Source organism: Daldinia caldariorum (genome assembly GCF_022478825.1).
Source record: "Daldinia caldariorum strain CBS 122874 unplaced genomic scaffold F4812scaffold_15, whole genome shotgun sequence".
NCBI lineage: Eukaryota > Fungi > Ascomycota > Sordariomycetes > Xylariales > Hypoxylaceae > Daldinia > Daldinia caldariorum.
Window position 1 is genome coordinate 946,685 of NW_025953051.1, and position 25,070 is coordinate 971,754.

Genomic DNA, 25,070 nt, shown 5'->3' on the forward strand with positions numbered 1-25,070 from the left:
ATCCTCTCCCAAGATGGCGGCGGGGCTTAGGTACGAGGTAGTCAATATCTAACACTACGTTCATGTACGCAGCATGCGACTACCTTGATTACATCTTCTTGTTTGCTACCTTAGGTACATACAGATTTAGCTCTACCTAGTCTTTTTTTTTTTTTTTTACTAAATTCCCCTCTTGTTTTCTCTAATACTATCTTGTCTTAGATCGTTATCCTCTCTCTCTTTTTTTTTTTTCTCTTTCTCTTTTCTCATGAACCTTTGCTATTCTCGAGAAAAAAAAAAAGGGCCGTTACGTATTATTCTCCGAAATTATAAATTATAGCTTACCAAGGTCAACTTGTTTTATTATTATCATGTGCAGTCTAAACACTTAATTACCAACCGATAATAAAAAGAAGAAAAAAAATCACATGGGGGGAAGCGCCCAACTGCAACACAGCGAGACATGAGGTTGCTCTCATGTATCGTTTCAATCTGATTTTGGCCGTGGCTACGGCGGATCTCAGGTAAACACGTGGTAGTCCATTCCTTATCCGGTTTAAAAATCGGCCGCCAATGGATCTCTCCACCTACCAATCAGCACAAGCGCCAGCGCAGACGTCGCAGACATACAGCCCAGAGAGACGTGACACTCCGAAGTGCCCACACGCACCCCCCAGCCCGTCGACCGTAGGCTCTTTCGGTCAAGAGGCGAGGCGATGCGAGGCGACACAAGATCAGACACGTCTGCGCTATGAGACCACACATTAAACCTGCTACCTACCGGCCATTGCTAATGCATGAGAAGGATGGGAAAGGAGGAAAAAAAAAAAAAAAAAAAACTGGTAAATAAGATACCTAAGGCAAGGTTTTTTTTTCTCCTCCTTTCCTGTCCCGGATATTTCCTCCACCTACTAGGTACTACGTCTACGTCCTTCGCGCGCGGGTTGGCCCTAGTCCCGTTATTTTCTGTTCTTGTTTGTGGCCGTCTGCCGCCCTCATCCGATGCTGCGAAATGCAAATCCGTCACAGGCGAATATGCATCCTTCACTCGGTCTACGACGCGATGCCATGGATCAGCCCATGCATTCTGTCCCCTCCGGGTTGACTGATTTGTTCAGCCGATATGAGCTTTATGCAATTGTTTGTCATCTGATGGTCGATTTCCGATCTACGATGGACTCGAATTCCCGTGGCCAATCTCTATCTCGTCCTTACCTACTTATCCATGTCTATCCAATCTCTTCGGCATACGGCTGAACGAAGATTTTGTGTCACCCTCATACCGATCCGCGTCTAGGGGTAGGTGTTCCTCTTCACCTTTCCCGCACCCTTCTCGGTGGCTGGGCTGGGCTGGTGGTCCCTTCGGTCAGACACGGTCCAATCCCCCCCTTTCCGTCGTGTTCCCCTCCTTTACCGTATGGTAGATATTACCGAAGGCATAACTCGGCGCCTTCGATCTGCACAACTCGAAGTGCAGCAGAAGCCTATCGCGCATCCTCAGCCCTGGTATCTCCTTCGGTCACAGTGTCCTGCATGTCTACGTCGCCTCTTTGGTACATTACCACTTTATATACTATTTCCCGCCGCTTCTGGAAGGTCGGTAGAAGGTGACTGGACGGAGGGGGCCTTTCGGCATCCCTCACCGAACCTCCGAGCTGGATGAGACGCAATTTAATAGGGTAAAAAAAGGCCTTTGCAATCATGTCCTTCGTGGGGACCGTAAGCCTGGTATGTTGGAATTCTTGGCAAGACTTACCTCCGCACCAGAACTAGGGGCCGCGAAAGGGTAAAAAAAATTTATTACCTATTCCTCCTGGTAACAATACCAATCAAAACTCCTGCATGGGGAACCAAGGGCCGTTCCAGGACCCCATTATGCTTGTGGCTGGAATAGTATATAGCATCCCCCCGCTGGCATGTCCAGTAAAATAGCAACACCAGGTATTTGGGGGGGCCAATTTAAAAGGATTAACGGATGTTTCTAGGTTCGTCATAAGTATTTAATATCCCCCCCCGCAATGGACGACGTCCGGTAGAATTGCCTCGATGTCCGATCCAGGATGGATCTCGCTGAGAGTTTCCTGACGAAGCGGCTCCCGTCTCAAATCGTTCTACAAATTAGACCCTTGAAATAGCTATGAGATCAGTCTATCGGAAACAAATCCGATCGCTACTAATCAAGCTCAATATATCGGCCCTTGCTACTAGCATGCAGCAGCATCAAAACCTAGGGTCGCTGTTTGGATTGTCTGGATCGTCTGGAGTGCAGCTCTCCGTAGTAGGAAAATTAGCAACTCAGTTATTCGTGTACATTGGGCACTCGAATCATCTGTCACGACGCTATTGGCTAGAAACGGCCTCGCATGTTGATAAGTAGTCACCTGCTGCGCCAATAAAGGCGTGACGAGGACAGCAAATTCGAGAAATAAACAACCAACCCTAAACGGTCTGATATTCAGCTTGTCCTTTCCGGACCTTTCCGCGCCGTACCCTACTCTACGAGAAAACTAGCTATTCCGCGATATTTTCTCTATATACTCCTAAACTCTTATAAACGCGCTTTTCTTAGATGCGCCGTAGGAGACCATTTATCTCCTCCGATAAATCGACAATATCACGTTTGATCGTTCTCGTGAGTTGTAATTCTTATCTTCGTCAGCAGAAGCTACGGTCAATATTCTGAAAAATACTCCGGTAAGCTTTCTGCGTGGCCCTTATATCCGTGCCCACCAGGTCAGTTATGGTTGGATGCCTATCTATCGTCCTTGTTGGAGAACTAGGTCTACGGTGTCGATGGCCTAGGGAGCGTCGTACCGGTGACCCAGCGCCGTCATCTTCAGTCCAACCCAACGCTTCTGTCGGTTGTCTAAGGGCTTGACAGGTAGGCGTCACGTTATTACAAGGGGTTTCCATGGACAGACGCTGGGGGGTGAGCATTTTTTGAGTCGTGCTCAGTCCCTCTGGTACTACATAGCTCTCTCTCCATGAAACACCGGTGACCCTAACATTTAGATGTCCACCGAGGCGTCCTCTCGCTGATCAAGGGAGACTATGGGGTCTATGAAGACGGCGCTGGTTCGTCAAAAACCCACGCTGAGCCGCCGTTCGTACAGAATAGACTCCCCTTGCTGGCTGAACTTAAGGTAACCCTCGCTAGAACAACGTGTGTAACGAAATCGTCTAAGCATAATGATTATATGGATCGTATATCCGTCAACAGACCAATTACGACGAGCGGCTTCCCGATGCGACGCTGATCACTGTCTGCTATTATGGGACGCTGACCGGGAACCTGTCAGAGCCATATATTCCTCTCCTCTGTTCTACCGAGGCACTCGCCCTCGTCTCCTAGGAGTGCAAGTGGGAGGGGGAGAAGCTTAGCTTGCCAACTATGTCGATGCTTGTGGCGTACGTATCATATCCCCCTCTCCTTGGGCTGTCGCTGCGTTGCTTACGCCCGCGCGGGTCAGCCAAGGCCGTTGCTGCCTTACCCTATCTACCTTGCCCACCCGTATAGCTGGCCGCCCGTCCCCTTTCATACAATGCGATGTATCGTGATGCTCCATAGCGCTAGGCTCAAAATGCTTCAAGAGAAACTAAGCGAGGATGTATGTGTTACTATCCAGCAAGCAGGTAGTCACTCTACCTCCCCCTTCTCCCCACTCGCGTTACGTGGATAGATATTTGCCTAACGCCTGGGACATACATATACAAACACACGCGTACATACAAGTGGCTCGTTTTCTCCTCTCCATCTAAGTCCGGTGTCAAGAGTCCATTGGCTTCGTCTCCGCCGTCCACCCTACGGGGGCTGGGTGTTTCTGTTCTGTCCTGTCTGTCTTTTTGTTTTCATTCCACCGGGAGCATATAGAAAGAGAGAGAGAGGAATAACTTCCCTCTCTTGATTTTTACGCTACACTACACTGGTCCCAGCTGTCTCAATATCGCCGAACCAATACTTATGCCATCTTGGGACTGCGTGTTCCGTATCCTATAACCTATCGATCGTGCGCGAGGCTTGGGCCGTGGGACGATGGGGTCCGAAGTAGTTAGTTAGTTAGCTAGGTATCTATCCGCTTGTTGGCTCTGCGAGTCCGCTAGTGCGGCGCTCGCTATGTATATGAGGGTTCCAGCGGGAAGGATTTATATCTGGTAGGGAGGGTATCGTGCCGAGTTAGCTGGCTGGTTAGCTGGCTGGCGAGCAAAGGTCTGCCTATAGGGCTGCAGAATCGATAGTGGCTCCGTTGATTGGCAATAAGGGGAAAGCTCCGTGCGGGTTTGGTAAAACGTACCTAGAATATGATGCGTCCCGTCCTAGGAACCCCTTTTGTTAGCTGCGGAGTTGTTCATGAGGAACAGATTGGATTTGCGAGTAATAAAGGAGAAAAGAGAAAAGGGTAATTACCTAGGTAGGTAAGTTAGGTAGTAGTAACTATGTAGAGGAAATGCGGGACGGATTCCATCTCGTCAGTCTTTTTCGTTTTTCTTTTTTTTCGGCGATAGGGTTACTAGGTTAGGTATAGGTTAGGTAGAGAGATTGGACTGTAGACTGGACAAGTAAAAAATATTTTGTTGATATTCAGAAAATGAAGAATCGACTCTCCTCTTTCTCTCTCTATACTAGACGATGGGGATATGGTGTTCCCGCCATCTATACAGACAGACAATTCTGCCTAACCTATTAACTATTGTCTCCTTTACTAGGTACGCCTATATGTCTTGTATCGCCCTGTTTTGCCTTGTCATGTCTTAATATAACCCTGCTTATAGTAGGAAATTTTCCAAGCCTCGTCTACCAAAGAAGGAAAAAAAAACGTAATAGAAGTAAATAAGCTTAGAGGAATTTGAATTCAAGAACAATGCTTAGTCCTCCCCTTTCGTATCCTGAATTCAGTTATACCTAATCCTTAGTCCTTAGTCTCCTAGCCCCCCCTAGTTTAGCTTACATCAGGTAGCTTAGGTAGCTTATAATGCAAGAACAACAGCGACGATTCCAAAGACGCCGTAGGCCAAGCCCGTCGCGGCGCGGCCCTTGGCGCTGAGGGCGAAGCTGCTCTGGTCGAGCGCGAGGATGGACTCGGGGCTGTAGACGCCGACGGGCCGGCTGTCGGTGGTGCCGTTCCAGCAGTAGCGGGAGAAGCACGCCTGGCAGGTGGCGCTGAAGCTCGTGCTGGTGCGCTCGAGGCTGCGGCGCAGGACGGCGCAGGCGACGCACGCCGGCCACTGCGCGTCGAGGGTGCCGTTGCCCATCGTCGCCACGTTGTAGCCGTTCTTGATGATCGAGTTGCGCTCCTCGTCCGAGTACTGCGGGTCGAACGTCGACACGTTGCTGTGGAAGGTGTACGGGGCGTTGGGCATGTACACGACTAGGGGCGGGATGTGGTTCGCGTTGGCGAACTCGGTCGTATTGCAGCCGAAGAAGGTCGGCTTCTTGTTCAAGCCTAGGTTGATGAAGGTCTCGGCATCCGGGACGGCGGGGAAGGCGGTTCCGTTGGAGATTTCCGTCTTGCTGCGCTCATAGGTGGCACGCAGCGCGGTACCGTTCGGGAAGCTGGTCTCGGTGTCGGCAGACGAGTCAACCGCAAAGATAACGTCGACATTGCGCACCGGCTGGATCAGGGGGTGCAGCGGAATGTTCTGCAAGTCCATGCCGCCGTCGACGAGAGTCAGCTGCTTATCGCCGTGGTTGGCGTTGGTGGCATTGTGGTAGCCGTAGAAGGGGTTCGGGGTCCAAGCGGCGATATCGTTGTTGTCATTGCCGATACTAGTTGCTATAGATCTGAGCGCATCGGTTACGACCTTAGGCACATCCGGGGACGTAAGATTCTGTAACAGAAAACCGTTGAAAAGCGAGCTACTAGTTCCCATGACAAAACTAAACGCGTCAAATCCGCGGACGCAGCGGCCGTTGTTGGGCACGACACCGCCAGTAAAGTTAGAACCGACATAACGAGTAGGAGCGAAGCCAAAGATAGTCGGGTCATGCGATCCGATCTCCCAGGGGTTAAACTCGATAACTGTCGAGTTTAAAGAGACTACTTGGGTGTTCGGTCTACGCTCATCGCCTACTAGGATCGGCATGGGAGTATCGGCGGAGGAAAAGTTAGGGGTGTCAGCGATGGACGAAAAGGTATACGCCGGCCCGCCATCTGGCGCGTTAATCAACTGATACGAAAGAGCCCGCCCCCAATAATCGGTGATAGAAGCATCATATCCGGCATCCCTCTTAGCATCGACCTGGTCCTTAACATCATCCCAATATCCGACAGTGTTGAAGACGGAAATGCCCTTGCCTTTAGGCCCCGTGAAGATGTTATTAGAGAACTGCCATAGGTTAGAGCCTTCGTAGCCGTCACGAAGCTGGACGACACTAGAAAAGTTGTTGGCGAAGATGGAGCCAACCAACCATCCGCCACCCGACAGACCTGCTAGGTACGTGGCACTCTGTAGAAGACCGCCGATACCACCAGCATCAGTTGAACCCGGAGTACGGCTGTCAGCTGCGGCAACGAAACCGGCTCCATTCATAAGAGCACGGTAGCCACCGCCTGAGACGGCAATGCCGATGTTAGGCACAATGGAAAAGTTCTTGGAGTTAGAAGAAACATAGCTGACGGCATCGAAATCAGTTAAGTTTGCCAGCTTCAAAAATTTCAGCATGGGATCGATAGTTTTAGCTCTGCGGTTCTGTAACCAATCTCGCTCTGACTGAGAAAGAGAACCGGCATTTCGGATGGTCGGCCGTTGACGCGGGCAGTCGACGATAGCGGGCGCGTAGCTACCGGACGGGTTATCCGGAGATGCACGGCCTATCAAAATATCTCGAACTTCGACGGCCGAATAGGGAGAGCCATCGCTATTTCCGGTTGGCGACGCGAGGACCGCCGAGATAAGCGAGAGTAGGGGCAAAGGAAGGATATGCATAGTCTTTCCTTAAAGGAGCCCCGGGGGGGATGTATATCAAATTCGAAGAGAAGACTTTCTTTCTCTCTTTACGGGAAGAAGAGAAAACAAGTAAGAAAATAAGAAACGATGGTTAATAATAAGAAGAAGAAAAAGAAGAAGAGAGTTGATCAATGACGTGTTGGGGTTTAGTTATACTTAACGGGGTTCTTCTTATTCTTATTCTTCGTCTTCGTCTTCACCTACTCTCTTAAGGAATAAGAAAAAAGCGGGATAAGAGAGATTCCTAGGAGATTGTGTCAGCCCCCGGAAGCCATGAATGAATTGGAAGAGAGACAAAAAAAGCATCAAGGTGCCTTACCCTGTTACCAAATTAGGAAAAGTCTTACATCCACTCCCAAGCCTCCATCAGCCGCGAGCCGTCATAACCGTTGCTTAGAGCTATTACAGCCAATCTTAGCTCTTCATCTTCTTGGGGACTACTACTATGTACTATGTATGCACATGCCAATGCCAGACTGGTGGCCTCATCAATGGGGCGTAGTTTAGTTCCGAAGTGTGTTGTTGTTGTTGTTGCTGTTGTCATCATTATTATTACTATTGTTTTCTTTTATTGTTTTCTTTTATTGTGTTCTCGTTTGGTTGTACGTATTATTAGTGTACGAAGTAGAGTTGTACGGGGCAATACATATAAAGTCCTACGGTTTTGTTGTGCATGCCGAATGCTACCGAACGAAAAGAAAAACTTGAGATAGGTAACTACCTACGCTAAAGACATAGATACCTTATTTCATCTTGCCTGATGTAGGATCTACGGTGTCCAAGCCGCTAATGCGGAAGTACTGTGGTTCCTTGCATAGGTACCATCACTAGTGAACGCCTATGGCTGGCGATCGCCGAGCCGGGTGGCTGGGTACATGTTGCATAATAGGTATTGACCTACCTAGGTACCTAGGTACAATACACGGATACTATACATCACAAAGCCTTACTATCGTCCGAACTATCCGGGGAAAGACCAGTCATCACACAGGTGTACTACGTGCCTAACCTCTAATGGTATTTGTCATATATACCTAAGGCGCTTAGGTTAATAGGGGTTAATAAAGTTATTAGGCTTTTAGCTTTTCGAATAAAGTTAATATTGCCTATCATGCTTTTTTTTATCTTATCCACAGAGGAACTTGCTGATGCCGTGTGTCGTTTCAGAATCAGACCACTGTATATTTCTATTCATGTACACCTTCCGAATCTGCAGTCGTGCATTTAATTGCAGTTGTGCGAGATAAAAAAGGGTAAGTTTTTACTACTCCAATAATAACTCATTACAACTGCAATTGCAACTACAACTACAGCAATGTTGTTCAATGTTACCTTGTCCAGGTACCCCAATTAAAACAATTCCGTGCCTAGAGCAACTTTATCTACTAATAAGCGTATTATATCATCATAAAATACGGCGTATGCGTATGCGTATTTTAGAATCTCAGATCAAGGTGGTATGCACAGACCATCTCATGACTCCACTTCATGACTCGGGAGCAAGGAATCGGACTCGGTCCTGCTGTCCGGACTCCTATCCGAATTTCGAGCATTTCGAACCGACCTGTTTCTTCATACAAAATGCTATTACTTATAATTTTATGAGTCACTCTCAGTAACTTTCTAAACTATTTATGAAGAGATGAGGATATTTGTAATATACTCCTGTTTCCTTTTTTTTTTTAAAAAAAAAAAAATCCATTTAGTGTTAGATTAGTACGTACTGACGTATACAAATATAACTAATATATACGAATAATACCCGCGAGTCAGTCAACACTTTATAAAATGGCACCCCTGAAAATTCTCGTTTCTGGCGGTGGCATTGCGGGGCCGGCCCTTGCATTCTGGCTTGGCCGCAGAAGTCATCACCACGTGGTAGTCGTTGAACGCTTTCCCGCCCTCAGGGCCACAGGCGCCCAAATTGACCTCCGCGCTCAGGGTATCGAGATGGCAAAGCGTATGGGGCTTCTCGAAGAAATACGCAATATACGTGTGGACGAAGCGGGTGTGTCCTTTGTAGATTCTGAAGGGAGGATCAAGGGAACCGTCAGTATGTAACTTTGAGAGTTTCTTGCCCCCACCCCTTTTTCTTGGCTAGTTCCGCGGACCGGTACTCTCGGAACCCAGCAGAAGGTCCCTGTCGAGCTGAATGATGAGTTCTTACCCCGGAGACGTACCAAAATTATTGGGTTTCTGAATCGGAAAATTAGCCATTCACTAACAATGTTGCAGTGGCCAACACCTCTGGCAAAGGTGCCCAATCTCTGACCTCTGAATATGAGATCATGCGCGGAGATATCGTACGCCTGCTCTACGATACGACCAAATATCATGTAGAGTACGTCTTTGGAAAGACAGTAGAGAGCTTCGAGCAGGACGAGAAACAAGTTACTGCTCATTTCTCTGATGGATCATCCGACACGTTTGACCTCCTAGTCGGGGCGGACGGCCAGGGGTCGCGTATTAGAAGAGCTATCCTACCATCTGACACATCGGAACCTTACAGACGAATTGGTATATACATAGCGTATTGGTTTATACCTCGTGAAGAAGGGGATACTAATATCCGCAGGACGTATCTAGCTCCCGGCGGCCGCATGATCTTCCGCCGGACTCACAACTCCACTGAAACACAAGTTTATCTCTTCCTAAAAGACGACTCGCCAGAGCTACGTAGCCTTCCAAGAGCCCCCGTGGAACAGCAGAAGGAGTTCTGGACGCAAAGATTCCGCGGTGCGGGATGGCAGACTGACCGGTTTCTTGAAGGTATGAAGACCGCGGAGAACTTCTACTGCCAGGAAGCCCTTCAAGTCTGCACGAATACATGGTCCAAAGGCCGTGTTGTACTCCTTGGCGACGCAGCACACTGTGCGTCTCCTTTCAGCGGTATGGGAACTACGGGAGCTCTCGTCGGCGCCTACGTCCTAGCTGGCGAAATCAATCGGAGTCCCGACAACCTGCCCCAAGCCTTTGCGAGCTACGACGAGAAACTTCGGCCCTTCGTCGACGTGATCCAGGATATACAGCCAGGCCTGGTCCGATTAGGCATGCCCGAATCGCGGTGGGGCATCATGTTAATTCATTTCATTGCGGGCTTGCTCTGCTTTCTTCGTATTCCCGAGCTCATCGCGAGATTCTCAAGGGAGGAGAAAGGTGGGTGGAAGGTGCCAGAGTATGCAGAGCTTAGCCATTCACAGTAAGACCCTGACAACACGCAAAATACCACACTACGCACGAAGGGGAAAAAATGAAAATAAAAAATAAACACAGATGGTGGGTCTAGAGGTAAAAGACCCAAGGCTTTATGACACATACCGGTACACTAATAACATAACTACTGGATCTCCGCTTCGGTATATAATAGATACCTACCTAATAGGTAATAGGTATAATCACTAGGTCAGGCCGTTTACTCCGCTCAGCAAGCAGCAGCAACAGGTCTATTATTCTTTCTTTTCTTGGAATCTATACACCACACTGCATAAACCACTCGGATAGCTTAGCAAGCTTAGTTGACAATGATAGTAGTGTACGGTACCCGTTCTGAATTGGGGCTCGGCGGATCTTTTATCACACTAAAAGATTATGTACGGTATTGTCCAACTAAGCCGCTAACATAGGGCGTCAGATTATGGGCTTCTACAATATGTAAGTTAATTGTTTGGATATTAGATACCTGCTACCTTGTTAGTTGTACCCAAATATTAACTAATAGGATCTGAAATTAAAGCGTTAGTTTAGATCTACGCCTTGCTTGAAAACTACCTTCTTAGACACCAGGTGTGGTTTCGTATGAAAGTATGCTCCAAAAATGTTCACTTACAACAACCGCCCCCACAACCACGAGCTACGTTGACGTTGCCGGGCTGCAGCTACGTACTAGACTGAATGAGACTTACCTACGGCCAACTCACCTCACCTACCCGCTATGTTACCCTAGGTACATACTTCTAAGCCTCCTCGAACGGGAACTGGGTCCGCCGTAAACCCGTAGACGAGCATTACCTCGCCCATTTCCTACGTCTTCAAGTTGCCAGAAGGACACAAGTATACTTAATACTCCACATATACCTTGAACAAATGAAAGCTTCAAAAGGGAGATCGTGATATACTACCATACTACTACTGTCTGAACAATAGTTGTAGGAGATGAACCCATCAAATTTCATGCTCGATGGTCGTGAGTGGGGGATGCAAAGTAAGGACTTTCAAGGGTTGGATCGAATCGGACGTACGGTCGTCTATCTCGGATGATTTGAAAGCTGTGTAGAAGTAGGTATGCATGCTTGCTCGCGTCGATGTCGTTTTGAAACCCGACCATGCAGTCGTGAAGGGCATGCGATATTACTACAGACTCTCCCTAGGCCTCGATTTCAGTCGCGAAAGACTTTAGTTGGGAAGCAAAATACTGGATAGCATGCATGCATCAGCCAGGAGGTCCCTAAGGTGGAAGAGCACTGTCTTGTGCGGTTTAGCGGACCGCCAACGTAGTGGGGGCCTCGGAGGGGGGGGATCTTGGACTCCTAGATTACTTCCGCGATGCGGTGCTCGAGTTCGCGCCAGACTACGACAGTATGTCAGTCGCGGTATGCATCCCCTGGGGTCTTCCGAGTGGCAAGCATGTGTCGATACGCTAGGTAAGTTCGCACCTATCCCGTGGCACATGGAGCTACCCGAATAATCAACGATGCTCGAGACAGTTTTGGCGAAGTAATCCGAGCCTTCGCGGAGAAACCCAGGAGGTCTCTTCAGCGCCAGAAAGGCGAAGAGCAGTCCTGGTGTTCATGAGACATCGCCACAGTCCAGTAGACTGTTGAGAGGTACCTAATCCGCCGTGAACTGGAGGACCGAAACACGTATTTCGACATAATAGGGATTCTGTAACCTTCCATGCTATAGTTGTAATAGAGGCTGTCGCCATATATGTACTCTGAACCCTCTAACCTAATACAGTAGCAGTGACTGACAGGAAATTACTAGCTTTCAAGTAGGTAGCTGGGTGTGAATTCCCGTTTTCATATGTTCTGAAGTTCCTCTCTCTCCAACAACCTTCCACTAACATTTTCCTATGTTGGAATTAAGATTCGCATGGGAATATAAAAGCATGAATACCATCAGTTTCATATTATATAACTAGTCAGTCTTAGATCACATAGTTATATCGGTAACTAAAAAAAATGACAAAACAGGCTTAACTATCTGTCAACATATCACAACATATACTCAACAGGGGAAAAGAGCTCAAAGGACAGATATTAACACAAGTATTAACACAGGTTTCGTAGTTGTAACACCATTTGCCTAGGTATTTAATCCTAACTCCAGTGGCCATGCCAAATCCTTTCATTCACCCACGCACTCACTTGCTCATTTACGTACTGACACCGTCCTCCCGAACACAAGGGACATTTCACAAAAAAAAAAAAAAAAAAAAAAAAAAAAAAAAGGATTCGCTACAGCGAAAGGGGCGTATCAATGATGACCAAGTAGCGTCTCTTTTTTTCCTAACCAGCAAACAAACCCCCAAAAGAAACATAGCATATATGTCTCAGCCCAAATTTCCCTCAACTCCAACGATTAGTCTGTCGATAGACCTGGTAGAGTATTGACAGACGTTGTTACATTAGTCCCATTACCCGCAAATTATAATTGCTCTTTAGATCTTAGGCTCTGTTACCGGAGTTGGGGCAATTCTTCGCTTTTTGGGTTGACCGCCCGACGACTCGTCCTTTTCGTTTTCGCTGGCTTCTCGCTTGACACCAGCAGCAATATTACCACCGTTTCCAGGTGTTTCAGGAGGAGTCGCGATTGGAACCCCTGTTACCTTGGCGGAATTGGTGGCGGCGATGCTGGGTATACTTCCACCGATGAGAGGTGGGTTATTCATAACGGAGATTTGGGTTGCGATTGAGGATGTAGAGTTTGATCGAGCAGGCGATGAAGGCCGTGCGCTCACAAATGATGTTGTAGCGGGAGGAGATGGAGCTGCAAAAGAAGTAGCTGAGTTACGATGCTGGTGGCTAGGGAAGGGTGATGGTGGCGCAAAGACGGATGTTGGTGTAGGCAACGGTGTAGGCTGATTTGAAGGAGGGCCTGTGCTAGCAGCGGTGGCCGTAGCTGCGGTAGTTGCAGCCGCAGCAATCTTTGGGCCCATAAGGTCACCCTTGTACTCCTGACCTAGCTCACCAGGTGTAAATGATAGCGTCGAACAGAAACCATCGGATGAAGATATGAGTAGCGTTGAACCGTCACTCGACCTGGAGGCGAGTTAGATAGGGCAATACATTTCAAGTGTGGACAGGACATACCATGTAAGATCAGTAAATGTAGCAAGATGCAAATTGCTAACAACGCAGATTGGTGTAGTCTGTTGGGTATCATAGAGGAGAACGGAGTCTTGGGTTGCTACGGCGTACACCATGCGGTACGGTAGCGCAAAGGTTGGCTTAGGCCCAGGAGTAATCGGGCCGGTTTCTAGATTTAGATGCCTAGACGGTGTAGACAATCTTTCTTTTTCGGGATCTGGCGCCGAAGACGTTGGGGGTGGAGGTGGGGGATCCATTACGGCAGGTAACGGTTTGGAGATAGGCTCGGGGAGAGCAGGAATAGGATCTTCTGCCGAAGAAGTATCAATAGTTATGTGTTTCGTAACTGGCGGAGATTGTCGAAGCGTATATATTATAGGTGAACACTTGACGGCTACTGAAGGCTTCTTCAGGCCTGGAAGATGAGCAATAGGTGGCTTGTTTATGCCGCCTCGGGTGTAGATGTAGACGGTGTTGATGACTTCATATGAAGGTTTAAGACCGTCTGCTGAATGTTGCATTTGGAACTGGCCAGCGGGGGTCAGAAGCAGGCTGCCATCCGGAGTGAATGCTAGGCGTCTAAAGAAAGACGTAAGAGTTTCACTGGCATAGAGACTTGCATTCTTGACCCCTATGCTAAGACTATGGTTAAGTTTTGGAGATGGCTCGATGGGCATCACTGCAGGTAGAGGCAGTGACGGTGCTGGGGATGCGGATCTTCGGGATGAAAATGAAGAGCGCCTACTGTGGCTAACCACACTCGGGGGATTCATTGGTAAGGGAACAGACTGAGGCGTTCCCGGTGCAGATAGCACTGGCGACCCTATGGAAGCGCTAGGTGTGTCAATTGCAGCTGCAAGCTGACTTCGGTAGCCAATATCTGATGGTGCAGGGCTGTTGGATGAGATACGTCTGCTTGGAGGTAGATCTGCTTTGGCGTGACTAGCAACCTTGGGCGTCTTTTCGTCGTGGCTGGTAAGCGCGTATTGTCCATCCTTAGTCTTGAGGGAATAGATGTGGACGGATCGGTCTGATGACTGGGTTGCGATATATTCATTAAGGGGATCCCATGCGACACCTTGCACGTAGTGACTATGTTCAGCGATCTGTCGTATGAGAACACCTATAGACGAGTAAGTCAGCTGGACAGAAGATATGTCAGGGTGGCATCTGACTACGAACCTGTACCGGCGTTATAAATTCGAGCGACATTGTCCATGCTCCCAATAATAAAATAGGTAGCATCGGGAGACCAGGCTAGGTCATATATTTCCGAACCGGTTGGTCGGAACATATGCTTGGTACGCCATGTTTCTTTGTCTTCGAGGCCCTCGTTTCCAAATGTAGCTGGGTTGTGGCTTTCGCTAGGAACCCATAGGATCACGTTGCCGTCATCTCCAGCAGAAGCGAGAGTCTCGCCTTTGGGTGCCCAGCGGACGACATTGACAGCTTGGGTATGCTTGGCGAGAGTTGAGAGATACTCGACCCTACGTTCTTCACCCTCACCATCAACTTTCCAGATACGCACGTTATTATCTCCTCCTCCTGTAGCTAGCCTTCCCTTGCCATGTTGAGATTCGAAGTGGGCGGAATAGATTGGGGCATTTTTATCGTGCCAATTGATGATCAAAGGAGTTGACCTCATGGTGACGGTTCCATTCGGGACATGAGATTATATAACGTATTCGACCGCGATGCGAAATGCTCACAGAATGCTCGAGGTGTAATTCCAACTGTAAGCTGTAAGGGAGACGACAAGGCTGCTTCGAATTGATCTTGGAGATTGGAGATTGGAGATTGCAGGGCGACAGAGAAAGAAATGATGATTGATATTAATTAATTGAGGTAGGTAAATACTTGACCTGTATTAACAGATTCAAAGTGGTCGCCTTTGAGGGTAATGCCTAGATTGAATCTAAAGAAAAGTAATAAGGCTTCGCAACGCGTGGGTAGGCAAAGTGGATTGATGGAGTGGATGGATCGAAGTTGTGAATGATTGGCGTTTTTGAAATGCGAAGGTTCGAGCATTGGCTAAAGGTGAGGTTGAACTTCACAGCTGTACGTATACTGTTGCAGCGAGGGACATTAGTGACATTAGTGACATTAGTGGCATTAGTGGTTTTGCAGGGATTATTGGGGTGCCTTTTATTGTTGGTCGCGACCCGTTTGGACAGATTTTTAGGGCTATTAGCTGATAACCGTACAATACCAGGTACCTAGATAGCTGTCTGATAAGAATCTGGTGGCGGGTGATACAATCCAAGTAGGTAACTCGGCCTATATTAGATAAAATATCTAAGAGATTAGTACCTAGAGGTATGCATAAATGATTTACATAACTTGGACACTTGTCTATCGATATTGTGCATGCGAGGTACTGAGGAACTACTAGTACCTTACGTACGGTAGTAATTTACGGGGTGCAAACGACACCCCCATATACGCGTCTAGGCGCGTTTGTTCCGCGGAGCCAATTAGAGCCAATTATATAGTCGAATTTGGGATCAACTCACCCACGCCGCTATCTGTTTTGGTATCTGGATACCATACCAGCATCTAACGATCCCAGTAAACCGTGTTATGACCGTTGCATTACAGTACGAAAAAAATAAACGCTTAAAAATTCCTGAATAGCTGATCGAGCGTTCAAAAATATAAATATTTAAAGGCGTTTTAACATTTAAAAAATAAAAATAAACGCATATACATATAAACGTTTACATTCTCAAACGTTTGAGAATTTTTCAAACGCTTAAATCATGTGACGTTTAGGTAATATAAACCATTAGGTTACGGTTTAGCTGCAGTAAAGTAGGAAGGTAAGTAATAGTAATAGCAGTAACAGTAGCAGTAGCAGTAGCGATAGCTAAGTTGAATTGAAAAAAAATCAAAAAAATCAAGTAGCCTTAGATTCGAACTATTACTTTATATGGTGGTTTATTTGTACGTTTACATGTTTACTTGTGTGGTGGTTTACTTGTGTGTGGTTTACTTCTACGTGGTTTACTTCTAAGCATGCATCTACTACCTTGACCACAGTGGCTATTACGAATTACGAATTACGTTACACGCGCGTACGAGAAGCTACCTTATTTTAATATATCAAGGTAGGTAGGGAAGGTATCGTAGCTTCCTCTTGGAAAAGGCTCTTACCTCTTGGAAGAGGCTCTTACATAATAAGACCTTAGATATTCAAACGCTTATCTTAAAAATAAACCATACTCAAACGCTTCACTTAAGATAAACGCTTTCATATTTTCTAAATATTTAAATACGATTAAATATCAAAATACCTGTAGACGTTGAGAAACATCAACGTCTAGTATTTGAAATATTTTAACAAATTTAATTGTATTATATCGGTTAAAAATTTCAAACCGTATATACACGGTTTACTGGTTCCCGCGGATCCCCGTAAGGTACTACACTCATCGTACATAGTAGACTATTAAGTGACAATATATATGTGTCAAGAAAAAAAAGGGGATATGTGAATCATAACCAACTTAATTGATAAGATGTCTCATAATGTATACCAGGTAGGTACCTACCTATAAAGTTCAATGTTCTTATGAGTCTCCCTTTTTGTACTGCACTAATGAAGAATATTATGACCAGATCGAGATAATAGAAATGTTTCGGCATATAGTGCATATAGTGGATATTGGACCGTTGATAGCATGATTTCTTATTCATGTGCAAATTGTCGAATAGTAGATCAGCTACCTTATCCTTGGTTTACTTGACGCGTACTTGGCGGGCTTCCGGCCATAAGCTGTTAAGTGAAACAGACATCAAACTGTCCTGCGAACTGCTCTGAGTTATCACGTGAGGTTGACAACCCTTGATATTGCGGTGTTTTTTTTTTCGTCAATAGTATCATTCTTAGATGTAGATACCGGCGATGTCCTTTATGATCTCATAAAACGGCCATGATCAGCCCAGGGCCGACTCAACGAGCGGCAATTGTCCATGAAGAATAACATGCGACGAATATCGAGCGTCGTCATCGCTAGTGGCATGATTTACACGTCCTGGACACCATCTTGCTTGACGCTGACGGGATTCCGAATTGGAGGTTCACACATTATTACTGCTATGCGCTTCTCAGAATTAGCATTGCCGAGGTCAAAGCGCTTGCATGTCTCCGTCTCTGTCAAAATGTCAAAAGCTGCTCCAGCCTCTGGAGGGTATGTGGCGGCCTGAAACGGCCAACCTCGTGATTTTAAAGACCGGAGAGCGTTCGGTCGCGGCTCCGCATTTCGAAAAATTTAGTAGTTGGCGGTTGACGGTTAGCGGTCTGAGCAGAAGATCTTGGGTGAATTCCTCGTCAGCACTAACATGTATAAGTTGCATGATTTGCGACGGGACCCTCTCAATTGGCCGCTTATAAAACTTGCAGGATCAATGGGCGAAAGAGAAACAATGCGAGCGGTCCGTCATCCGTGATCCAACCGCAGGAGCGGTGAATAGGGTCCCATGCTACCGACCCCATGCACCCGCGAGCGTTGCAAAGCTCCGAGCAATACCGGCTATTGGCCGTTCACCTATCCCACCCTTACCGATATCAATAGGGACTGGAGGGATCAGTAATGGCTACTACGACGCTTTCTATCTTCCCAGTCCGGGGTAGATCATTTGATCGGGAACATCTATGAAACGAGAACTGATCAGTGCATGGAAATAAGATATGGAAGCCAATCAGTGACGAGAGGGTTGAAACCAGCAATATACGGTATCAAGCAAACAGACGAATATATGCCGGTGTCGTTTGCATATCGTTTTGCATATTAGTTTACATATGAGATGCCGAATGACAGCAGATTCTCGATTGCAGCTTCTTGATTCGTCTTAGTATTATCTGACGTGATGGCCCCCGGTCCGAGCTATCGTATACTAAGTTATATCGAGCTACTATAGTGATGTAGGCTTGTATTCGCAGTTCGTATAGGCGGGATACGCCGTAAAGGGGGGTGTCTTCCTTTGTTATATTGTAGGATTTGTCTTTGATTAGTTACTCGAAGTTGCCACGCCTCTCCGAGTCCGGGAGAAATGATAAAACTCGATAAAAACGAACTCGAGGCAGGGCATGAGCCATATATGTAGTATTTATGGTACGGCACAGCAGGTTTGGTTGTGTTAGGTACCTAAGGTAGGTGGTGGTGCCCCGCGTCGCAGGAAGGTAATTATTCCCCGGTTCGATAAATGATAACCTACGGGCCGCATACTATGCTAACGCCGTAAGGGATTTGTGATAATGTACAAAGTTCCTTCTGGGCACATAGGCACATTATACATGACGAACTACAAAATGTAGCAGGTAAGTAAGCTGACACAGATCTTGCTCGGGATTGATCATCTGCTGCACCAAGTTTCTCTTATAAGCGAACGAGAGCTAATGCAATGGAAGAATTATTGGAAGGAGTTCGTTTGAGAGTAAAAAGTCGTAACAAGTCTGGGATATTCATTGGGTACAATTAAGCGCATGGTTTAAGTACATAACCTATAGGTACCTAAGGTATTCAAGGTATTCAATTATCACAAATTGGCAATTTCCCAACTTCATGGCGTTCATTTACCTTAGGTTAGGTACTAAAACTGTTCTGTTCCTTATTCCTTATAAATCTCCATTTATCACCGCCAACCTCGATATGGCCATACCCTTAGATACCAGTACCACTCTTGGTCACTTTCTGATTCTAGATCTACCTACCTAAGCTTAGGTAGGTTCAGATGCGACTAACTTGATCCTTCTGCACGAGGGTCCCTTAAACACCCCCACCGTCATCACCACCGGGGCTGCTTCTTGTTATACTTATACTACAGGACACTCGTCAGACGACGCCGCTTAGGTCTAGTTCTAGCCGCTAATTAACAAAGACACGTCTCTTTCACTTGTCTCTTCTTTACACCGTTAGGTATGATGCCGTATTGCTCACACCGATAATCGTCCTGATCAGGATAACGGTGCTGCACCATGGATACCATACCGCGCCCAGATGGATGAGCCCGGGCGAATCGGGATCGGCCTATCGCCCCGAACCCGCTCGCTACTCATGTCACATACGTAGCCATATGTAGCCATACGTAGCCACATGTAGCCATATCCATGTGGTAGCAAGGGGCTTTGACAGTCTAGGACTCGCTGCCGGGGTAGTGATGCTACAATTAAGGCAATTAGGGTGGCTTCTCATAGTTCAGTACCCTCTTCCCGGGTCTCCTCCGTCGTGGAAAAGAGGGCCCTTTCCCACATGAGTCAACCGGCCAGCCGCAAAGGCGTTTACTAACAAATCCGTGCAGGGAGCACCGAAGGGATACTGTACTCTGTTAAGCAGTGCTTTATTAGCCAATGGTATGTGACTCACTCACATTGTTCTCTCATTCCTCTGTTACTCGCACCGAAAGATGCAGCTTCAAATTATCTTCAACCTTAACTACCAGTAAATTACCATCCAAAACTAGTATCTTTTTTTTTCTTCTTCTTTTCCCTTTGGATTCCGATGGCCCCCAATTTGGATTGAGTACTCTAAAAAATTGTGTTGGTTTTGTCTTGCCTGGTTGTGCTTTCGTCCCGCTTCGCGCTTCTTGTCGCGTGTATTCGGGAACGCTTTCGCCAGCCGCTAGCTTCGACATCCTGACCTTAACTCCGAAAGCAACTTTCGTATCACCAAACATGTCTGATAACGAGACAGTGGTGCTCGTGACTTCGAGTGTTGGATTAGGGGTCGTTACGATACTCTCCATCCCTGCCGCCCTGAATCTGAGTAGACTGCGTGGTCGTGGTTCGAAAAGCACGACCGAAATCTATGAGGATAAGGATGGAAAAAGCACGCCAGAGGCCGTCAAGGCCTTCAGCACCAAGGTGCCCAAGGCCGTGATGTTGGTTCTCTCGCTAATCGGTTTTGGTGTGTCGATATTACTAGCTGTGATCTCGACGTTGGGCACGCAAGCCATAGAAAGTGGCTTGTTTCTAGCAAATTGGTTGGCCGTTATAATCTGGGTAAGCTCACCGTTACACATACGAAACTTTGGAACTGCCAGATTACTGACGCAACACTTACACGTGGACGCAGGTCCTTTTAACCTTGCAGGTCATCTGTGTCGCAGCTAGCCGAGACTCTGTAGCCGCTTACGATCTAGGCATTTGGTCTTTCCTCTCATGTGTCGTCCTCACCGCTGTTCTTACTGTCCAGGATAACGACGTAGCCGTGCTGCTATTAGAGCAACATTCTACTGGGGTATTTTCTATACGCGTGGTAGAATTAGTTGTGGCCGTATGCTTAGCCGTTGCCAGTTTGTCCATTCCTCGACGTCCTGATGTATACTATAACGGGCAACTTGTTGACAGGATGTATACCATTTCGGCATGGAGCAAGCTCAACTGGAGCTGGCCTGGTTACCTCCTTCGCCAAGCCTCCAAGAAGAATAATCTTGACCTGGCTGATCTACCTAGACCAGACCACTATACAAGGTCCAAGGACACCGCTGCTGATTGGGAAAGCAGGAATTTCACCGGCCCGCTTTGGATTTCTATCATTGCTGCTCACAAGTGGGTTTTCGCACTTCAATGGATATTAACTATTCTCACTGCGTTCCTTAAAGTGGCTCCCCAGTGGGTTGTCCTACAATTACTTAACTTGTTGGAGCACCGCCAGGGTAATGAACGCCTCGGTCGTGAAGCCTGGGTCTGGGTTATCTTGATTGCTGTAGTTGTCCTTGTTCAATCATGGGTTGAATCGTACATCTACTGGTTATCATGGGCCCAGATATGCGTGCCAATTCGTGCCCAATTGTCGGCGCTCATCTTCCAAAAGTCCATGAGACGTAAGGATGTTAAAGAAGCTAGTATCAAGCAGAAGAAGGCCGCCGCCGCCTCAGGATCGACTGAGCCGACCGTTGCCGGACCGATAGGAGAGGCTTCTATTAATAGACTACAGCTCGAAGACTTTGAAGAAGAGGACGAGGCCGAGCAGATTAAGAAGAGCAAGCAGAGTACTGTAAATCTGATAGGGGTTGATGCTAAGCGGGTATCCGATTTTGCAGCCTTCAATAACACATTCCTAGGAAGCCTCTTGAAGCTAATCGTATCGCTCCTCTTCCTAGCGGAACTTCTAGGATGGAAGGCACTTCTTGCGGGCTTCTCAACTATGTTGGTTGTCACTCCTATTAACATCTACTTCTCAAAACGATATTCGGACGCCCAGGACCGCTTGATGAAAGTGCGGGATGAGAAAATGGAAGTGGTCTCTGAAGCTCTCCAGGGAATCCGCCAAATCAAGTTCTCCGCACTGGAGCCGCAATGGGAAAAAAAGATTGGCGATGTTCGAGAACGGGAATTAACATGCGTCTGGAGCGCCTTCGTAAACGACGTCATGCTTATTGGATGTTGGATTACAAGCCCGATCATGCTCGCTGCTGTGTCCCTCGCCGTCTATGCAGCCCTGTATGGCGCATTGTCCCCGTCAGTCGCTTTTGTCAGCCTTGGTGTGTTTAAAGCGCTTGAAGTGACGCTGTCTGTTATCCCCGAACTCACTACTGACCTTGTTGACGCTTGGATCTCTGTGAAGCGCATGGACGCCTATCTAAGAAGCGCAGAGATTTCTAAGGTCATTAAGGAAGCAGATGAGGTTACGTTTGACAACGCGTCAATCGCCTGGCCTTCTGATAACCAGGAAGATGACGATGAGGATCCTGATCGATTCGTCTTACGTGATGTTAATATTACCTTCCCTAAGGGCGAACTGTCCGTCATATCAGGAAGGACCGGAAGTGGAAAGAGTTTGATGCTTGCAGCTATTCTAGGAGAAGTCGACATCCTGGCCGGATCTATCAGCGTGCCTCGAGCCCCATCCCAGCGTCACGATCAGAAAGCCAATAGGGACAATTGGATCATCCCTGGTGCTGTCGCCTTTGTTGCGCAAATTCCTTGGATCGAAAATGCAACTGTGAAGGAAAACATATTGTTTGGATTGCCGTATGATGCGTACCGGTATAATAAGACAATCGAAGTCTGTGCCCTAACGAAGGACATGGAAATGTTCAGCGATGGGGAGAATACAGAGATCGGAGCCAACGGCATCAACTTGAGCGGTGGACAGAAATGGAGAATCACGTAAGTCACCCCTTAGTCCTTGGCTGACGAGCTAATGAAAAGAGCGCCCACGTCGGCACATTGGCAATATTCTTCTATCCCCTACGTTCTTTATAAGTAATTACTGACCTGTATATGTAGTCTTGCGCGTGCTATCTACTCCCGTGCCGGTATACTCATTTTGGATGACATCTTCAGTGCTGTCGATGCTCATGTTGGCCGTCACATTTTTGAAAAGTGCCTCAATGGTGAGCTCAGTGTCGGACGAACAAGGATTCTAGTCACACACCACGTAGCTCTGTGCGAACCAAAGACGAAGTACCTTGTCGAACTGGGAGATGGCCGAGTGCTGAACGCTGGGCTTGTTTCGGAGCTGGAGCAAACCGGAACTTTGGAACAGATTAAGAGTCACGAGCAAACAGATCAGGAGATCCGGGAGGACGAAGGCTCTACTGCAATTAACTCAGAAGAGACATCTGAGACGGATATCGAACCTAATGGGGAGTCTCTAGTCAAGGTTCTCTCGAGGGCACAAGCACGTAAATTCGTCGAAGAAGAAGCACGCGAAAAGGGAGCAGTCAAGGGAAAAGTATACGCGGCATACCTGAATTACAGCGGTTCCTGGTGGTTTTGGTCCATGGTCGTCGTCTTGTTCTTATTCGTCGAAGCACTAACTATAGGACGTTCGTGGTGGCTACGACTCTGGACCGCATCGGACGAAGAGCATCAACAGAACATCCAAGTGCAATCACACAAGCATGCATCTGCTTACCAGTTTAATGTACAACAGTTCACCATGGCCACCATGATCCGGCCTATGGTTACGATCGAGTCAAGCAAGAGCCTGGTATATTACCTCGGCATATACGTCTTCCTCTCAACTTTTACTTCCCTTGTCTCGACGTATCGTTACTATTATATTTTCCATGGCTCCGTACGCGCTTCAAGGCAGCTCTTTGCTAAGCTCAACTTCGTCGTGCTTCGAGCGCCGCTGCGGTGGTTAGATACTGTCCCCCTAGGCAGGATCCTCAACAGGTTCACAGCAGATTTCCACTCAGTCGACACCCACATGGCATACTCATTGGCATTTGCAGCCACTGCACTACTCAATCTCATCGGTGTTATCGTCGCGAGCTTGTTTGTCTCACCTGTGATTATTATCTTGGCGTTCTTCCTTCTCCTTGTCTGCGCGTTCTACGCGATTCGTTATCTGCATGGGGCTAGACCAGTAAAGCGGCTCGAATCTGTCACGAAGTCTCCAGTGTTCGAGCAATTTGGTTCAGCCTTGACTGGCGTCCAGACTATCAGATCATTCGATAAGAGCCAGACCTATATTGAGCGAATGTATACAAAGCTAGACGATTGGACCGTGGCGACCTGGCATCTTTGGTTGTTCATTCGCTGGATGGGATGGCGAATGGCTGTGGTGGGAAGCTTCTTCGCTTCGTTTGTTGCTACCCTCATTCTCATAGCCCCGGAGATAGACGCGGCCCTCGCTGGCTTTGGGTTGGCATTCGCGCTCGAATTCTCGGATCACGTCATGTGGACCATCCGCCACTACGCCAACGTCGAGTTGGAAATGAATGCCGCGGAGCGAATTGTTGAGTATACAGAACTGCCAACGGAAAGTCTCGAGGGTGTAAGCCCTCCAGCAGCCTGGCCGACAGAAGGCTGTGTCGAGGTGGATAACCTAGTGATCAGTTACGCAGAAGATTTACCACCCGTGCTTAAAGGTCTCAGCTTCACTATCGAGCGCAACCAGCGTGTCGGTGTAGTTGGTCGTACCGGTGCAGGAAAATCATCCCTGACCCTCGCGCTCTTCCGTTTCCTCGAGGCGCGATCAGGAAGTATTCTCATTGACGGGCTTGATATTTCCAAGATTAAATTACATGACCTACGTAGTAGATTAGCTATCATTCCTCAGGATCCGGTTCTATTCAGCGGTACCGTGCGCTCAAACCTCGACCCGTTTGATAATCATACCGATGCCGAGCTTTTCGACTCGCTAGCGCGTGTGCATCTTATCTCCGAGAGCGAATATGAGAACATCAACGGCAATGGAACGGTATCGGGTACACCCGGAATTAGCGGGACATCCACCCCGGTGTCTAATAATAGTGGCCGGAAAAAGAACACTAATATCTTCCGGAATCTGCGCTCGCCCATATCAGAGGGTGGTCTTAACCTATCGCAGGGCCAGCGTCAGCTTCTATGCCTCGCGAGAGCGATTGTCTCGCGACCGAAGGTTATGGTCTTGGACGAGGCGACGAGCGCCGTAGACATGAGCACAGACGCACTGATACAGCGCAGTATCCGCGAGGAATTTGGCGACAGCACGCTGGTGGTCATAGCGCACCGCCTGAGCACAATCGCTGACTTCGACCGCATTCTCGTACTAAGCGACGGCAAAGTAGCTGAATACGGCTCACCACAGGAATTATGGGAACTAGAGGGCAATGAGGAAGGTGGTGTGGGTATGTTCCGCGCCATGTGCGAGCAGAGCGGCGAGACGGAACATCTCCGAAAAGTCGTGTTCGGGGAAGCTTAGAGTTAGGTACCTGGTATGGAGGTATTGAAATTAGGTCGGGGGTCATGATGGAAAAGAATTTAGGGCTATACTATATATAATAAAGACTTATGGATGCTAGAATGTTACAGTGAAGTAAAGTGTGTCGAATGAAGGACGCAGATAACCTAGATTCGACGAAGGCCTTGTATATGAGTGAGCATCTAAGGAAAAAAGAGAA

General features: G+C 47.6%; 5 protein-coding genes across 5 annotated transcripts; 3 read left to right on the forward strand and 2 right to left on the reverse strand.

The window, feature by feature from the left end:
* Positions 1 to 142: 142 nt before the first annotated feature.
* F4812DRAFT_439229 (uncharacterized protein) lies at positions 143 to 818 on the forward strand. The gene has a single exon (XM_047935048.1). It carries the CDS (start codon positions 553 to 555, stop codon positions 745 to 747), a length of 195 nt encoding a protein of 64 aa, XP_047787853.1. The 5' UTR covers positions 143 to 552; the 3' UTR covers positions 748 to 818.
* A 3,717-nt stretch (positions 819 to 4,535) lies between these two features.
* On the reverse strand, positions 4,536 to 7,524 carry F4812DRAFT_439239 (lysophospholipase catalytic domain-containing protein). The gene is made up of 2 exons (XM_047935049.1): positions 7,244 to 7,524; positions 4,536 to 7,168 (listed from the first exon to the last, which is right to left on the reverse strand). Exon 2 carries the CDS (start codon positions 6,901 to 6,903, stop codon positions 4,945 to 4,947), a length of 1,959 nt encoding a protein of 652 aa, XP_047787854.1. The 5' UTR covers positions 6,904 to 7,168; positions 7,244 to 7,524; the 3' UTR covers positions 4,536 to 4,944.
* A 1,074-nt stretch (positions 7,525 to 8,598) lies between these two features.
* Positions 8,599 to 10,657, forward strand: F4812DRAFT_439242 (FAD/NAD(P)-binding domain-containing protein). The gene is made up of 2 exons (XM_047935050.1): positions 8,599 to 8,977; positions 9,160 to 10,657. The coding sequence occupies exons 1-2, from the start codon at positions 8,713 to 8,715 to the stop codon at positions 10,125 to 10,127; spliced, it is 1,233 nt and encodes a 410-aa protein (XP_047787855.1). The 5' UTR covers positions 8,599 to 8,712; the 3' UTR covers positions 10,128 to 10,657.
* A 1,684-nt stretch (positions 10,658 to 12,341) lies between these two features.
* Positions 12,342 to 15,343, reverse strand: F4812DRAFT_439260 (WD40 repeat-like protein). Its single transcript, XM_047935051.1, has 3 exons — positions 14,415 to 15,343; positions 13,236 to 14,355; positions 12,342 to 13,184 (listed from the first exon to the last, which is right to left on the reverse strand). Exons 1-3 carry the CDS (start codon positions 14,875 to 14,877, stop codon positions 12,584 to 12,586), a joined length of 2,184 nt encoding a protein of 727 aa, XP_047787856.1. The 5' UTR covers positions 14,878 to 15,343; the 3' UTR covers positions 12,342 to 12,583.
* Positions 15,344 to 19,905: 4,562 nt separating this feature from the next.
* Positions 19,906 to 24,871, forward strand: F4812DRAFT_461857 (P-loop containing nucleoside triphosphate hydrolase protein; the record flags this gene model as incomplete). Its single annotated transcript, XM_047937936.1, has 3 exons — positions 19,906 to 20,232; positions 20,306 to 22,344; positions 22,465 to 24,871. 3 exons carry the CDS (start codon positions 19,906 to 19,908, stop codon positions 24,869 to 24,871), a joined length of 4,773 nt encoding a protein of 1,590 aa, XP_047787857.1.
* Between the last annotated feature and the right edge of the window lie 199 nt (positions 24,872 to 25,070).

Bases quoted from the DNA above. Each gene is read 5' to 3' on its own strand.
- F4812DRAFT_439239 (XM_047935049.1), bottom strand. From the start codon at position 6,903: ATGCATATCCTTCCTTTGCCCCTACTCTCGCTTATCTCGGCGGTCCTC.
- F4812DRAFT_439229 (XM_047935048.1), top strand. From the start codon at position 553: ATGGATCTCTCCACCTACCAATCAGCACAAGCGCCAGCGCAGACGTCG.
- F4812DRAFT_439242 (XM_047935050.1), top strand. From the start codon at position 8,713: ATGGCACCCCTGAAAATTCTCGTTTCTGGCGGTGGCATTGCGGGGCCG. The intron at 8,978-9,159 runs GTATGTAACTTT...ACAATGTTGCAG, and splicing joins GAGGATCAAGGGAACCGTCA to TGGCCAACACCTCTGGCAAA.
- F4812DRAFT_439260 (XM_047935051.1), bottom strand. From the start codon at position 14,877: ATGAGGTCAACTCCTTTGATCATCAATTGGCACGATAAAAATGCCCCA. The intron at 14,356-14,414 runs GTTCGTAGTCAG...ACTCGTCTATAG, and splicing joins AATTTATAACGCCGGTACAG to GTGTTCTCATACGACAGATC. The intron at 13,185-13,235 runs GTATGTCCTGTC...ACTCGCCTCCAG, and splicing joins ACATTTACTGATCTTACATG to GTCGAGTGACGGTTCAACGC.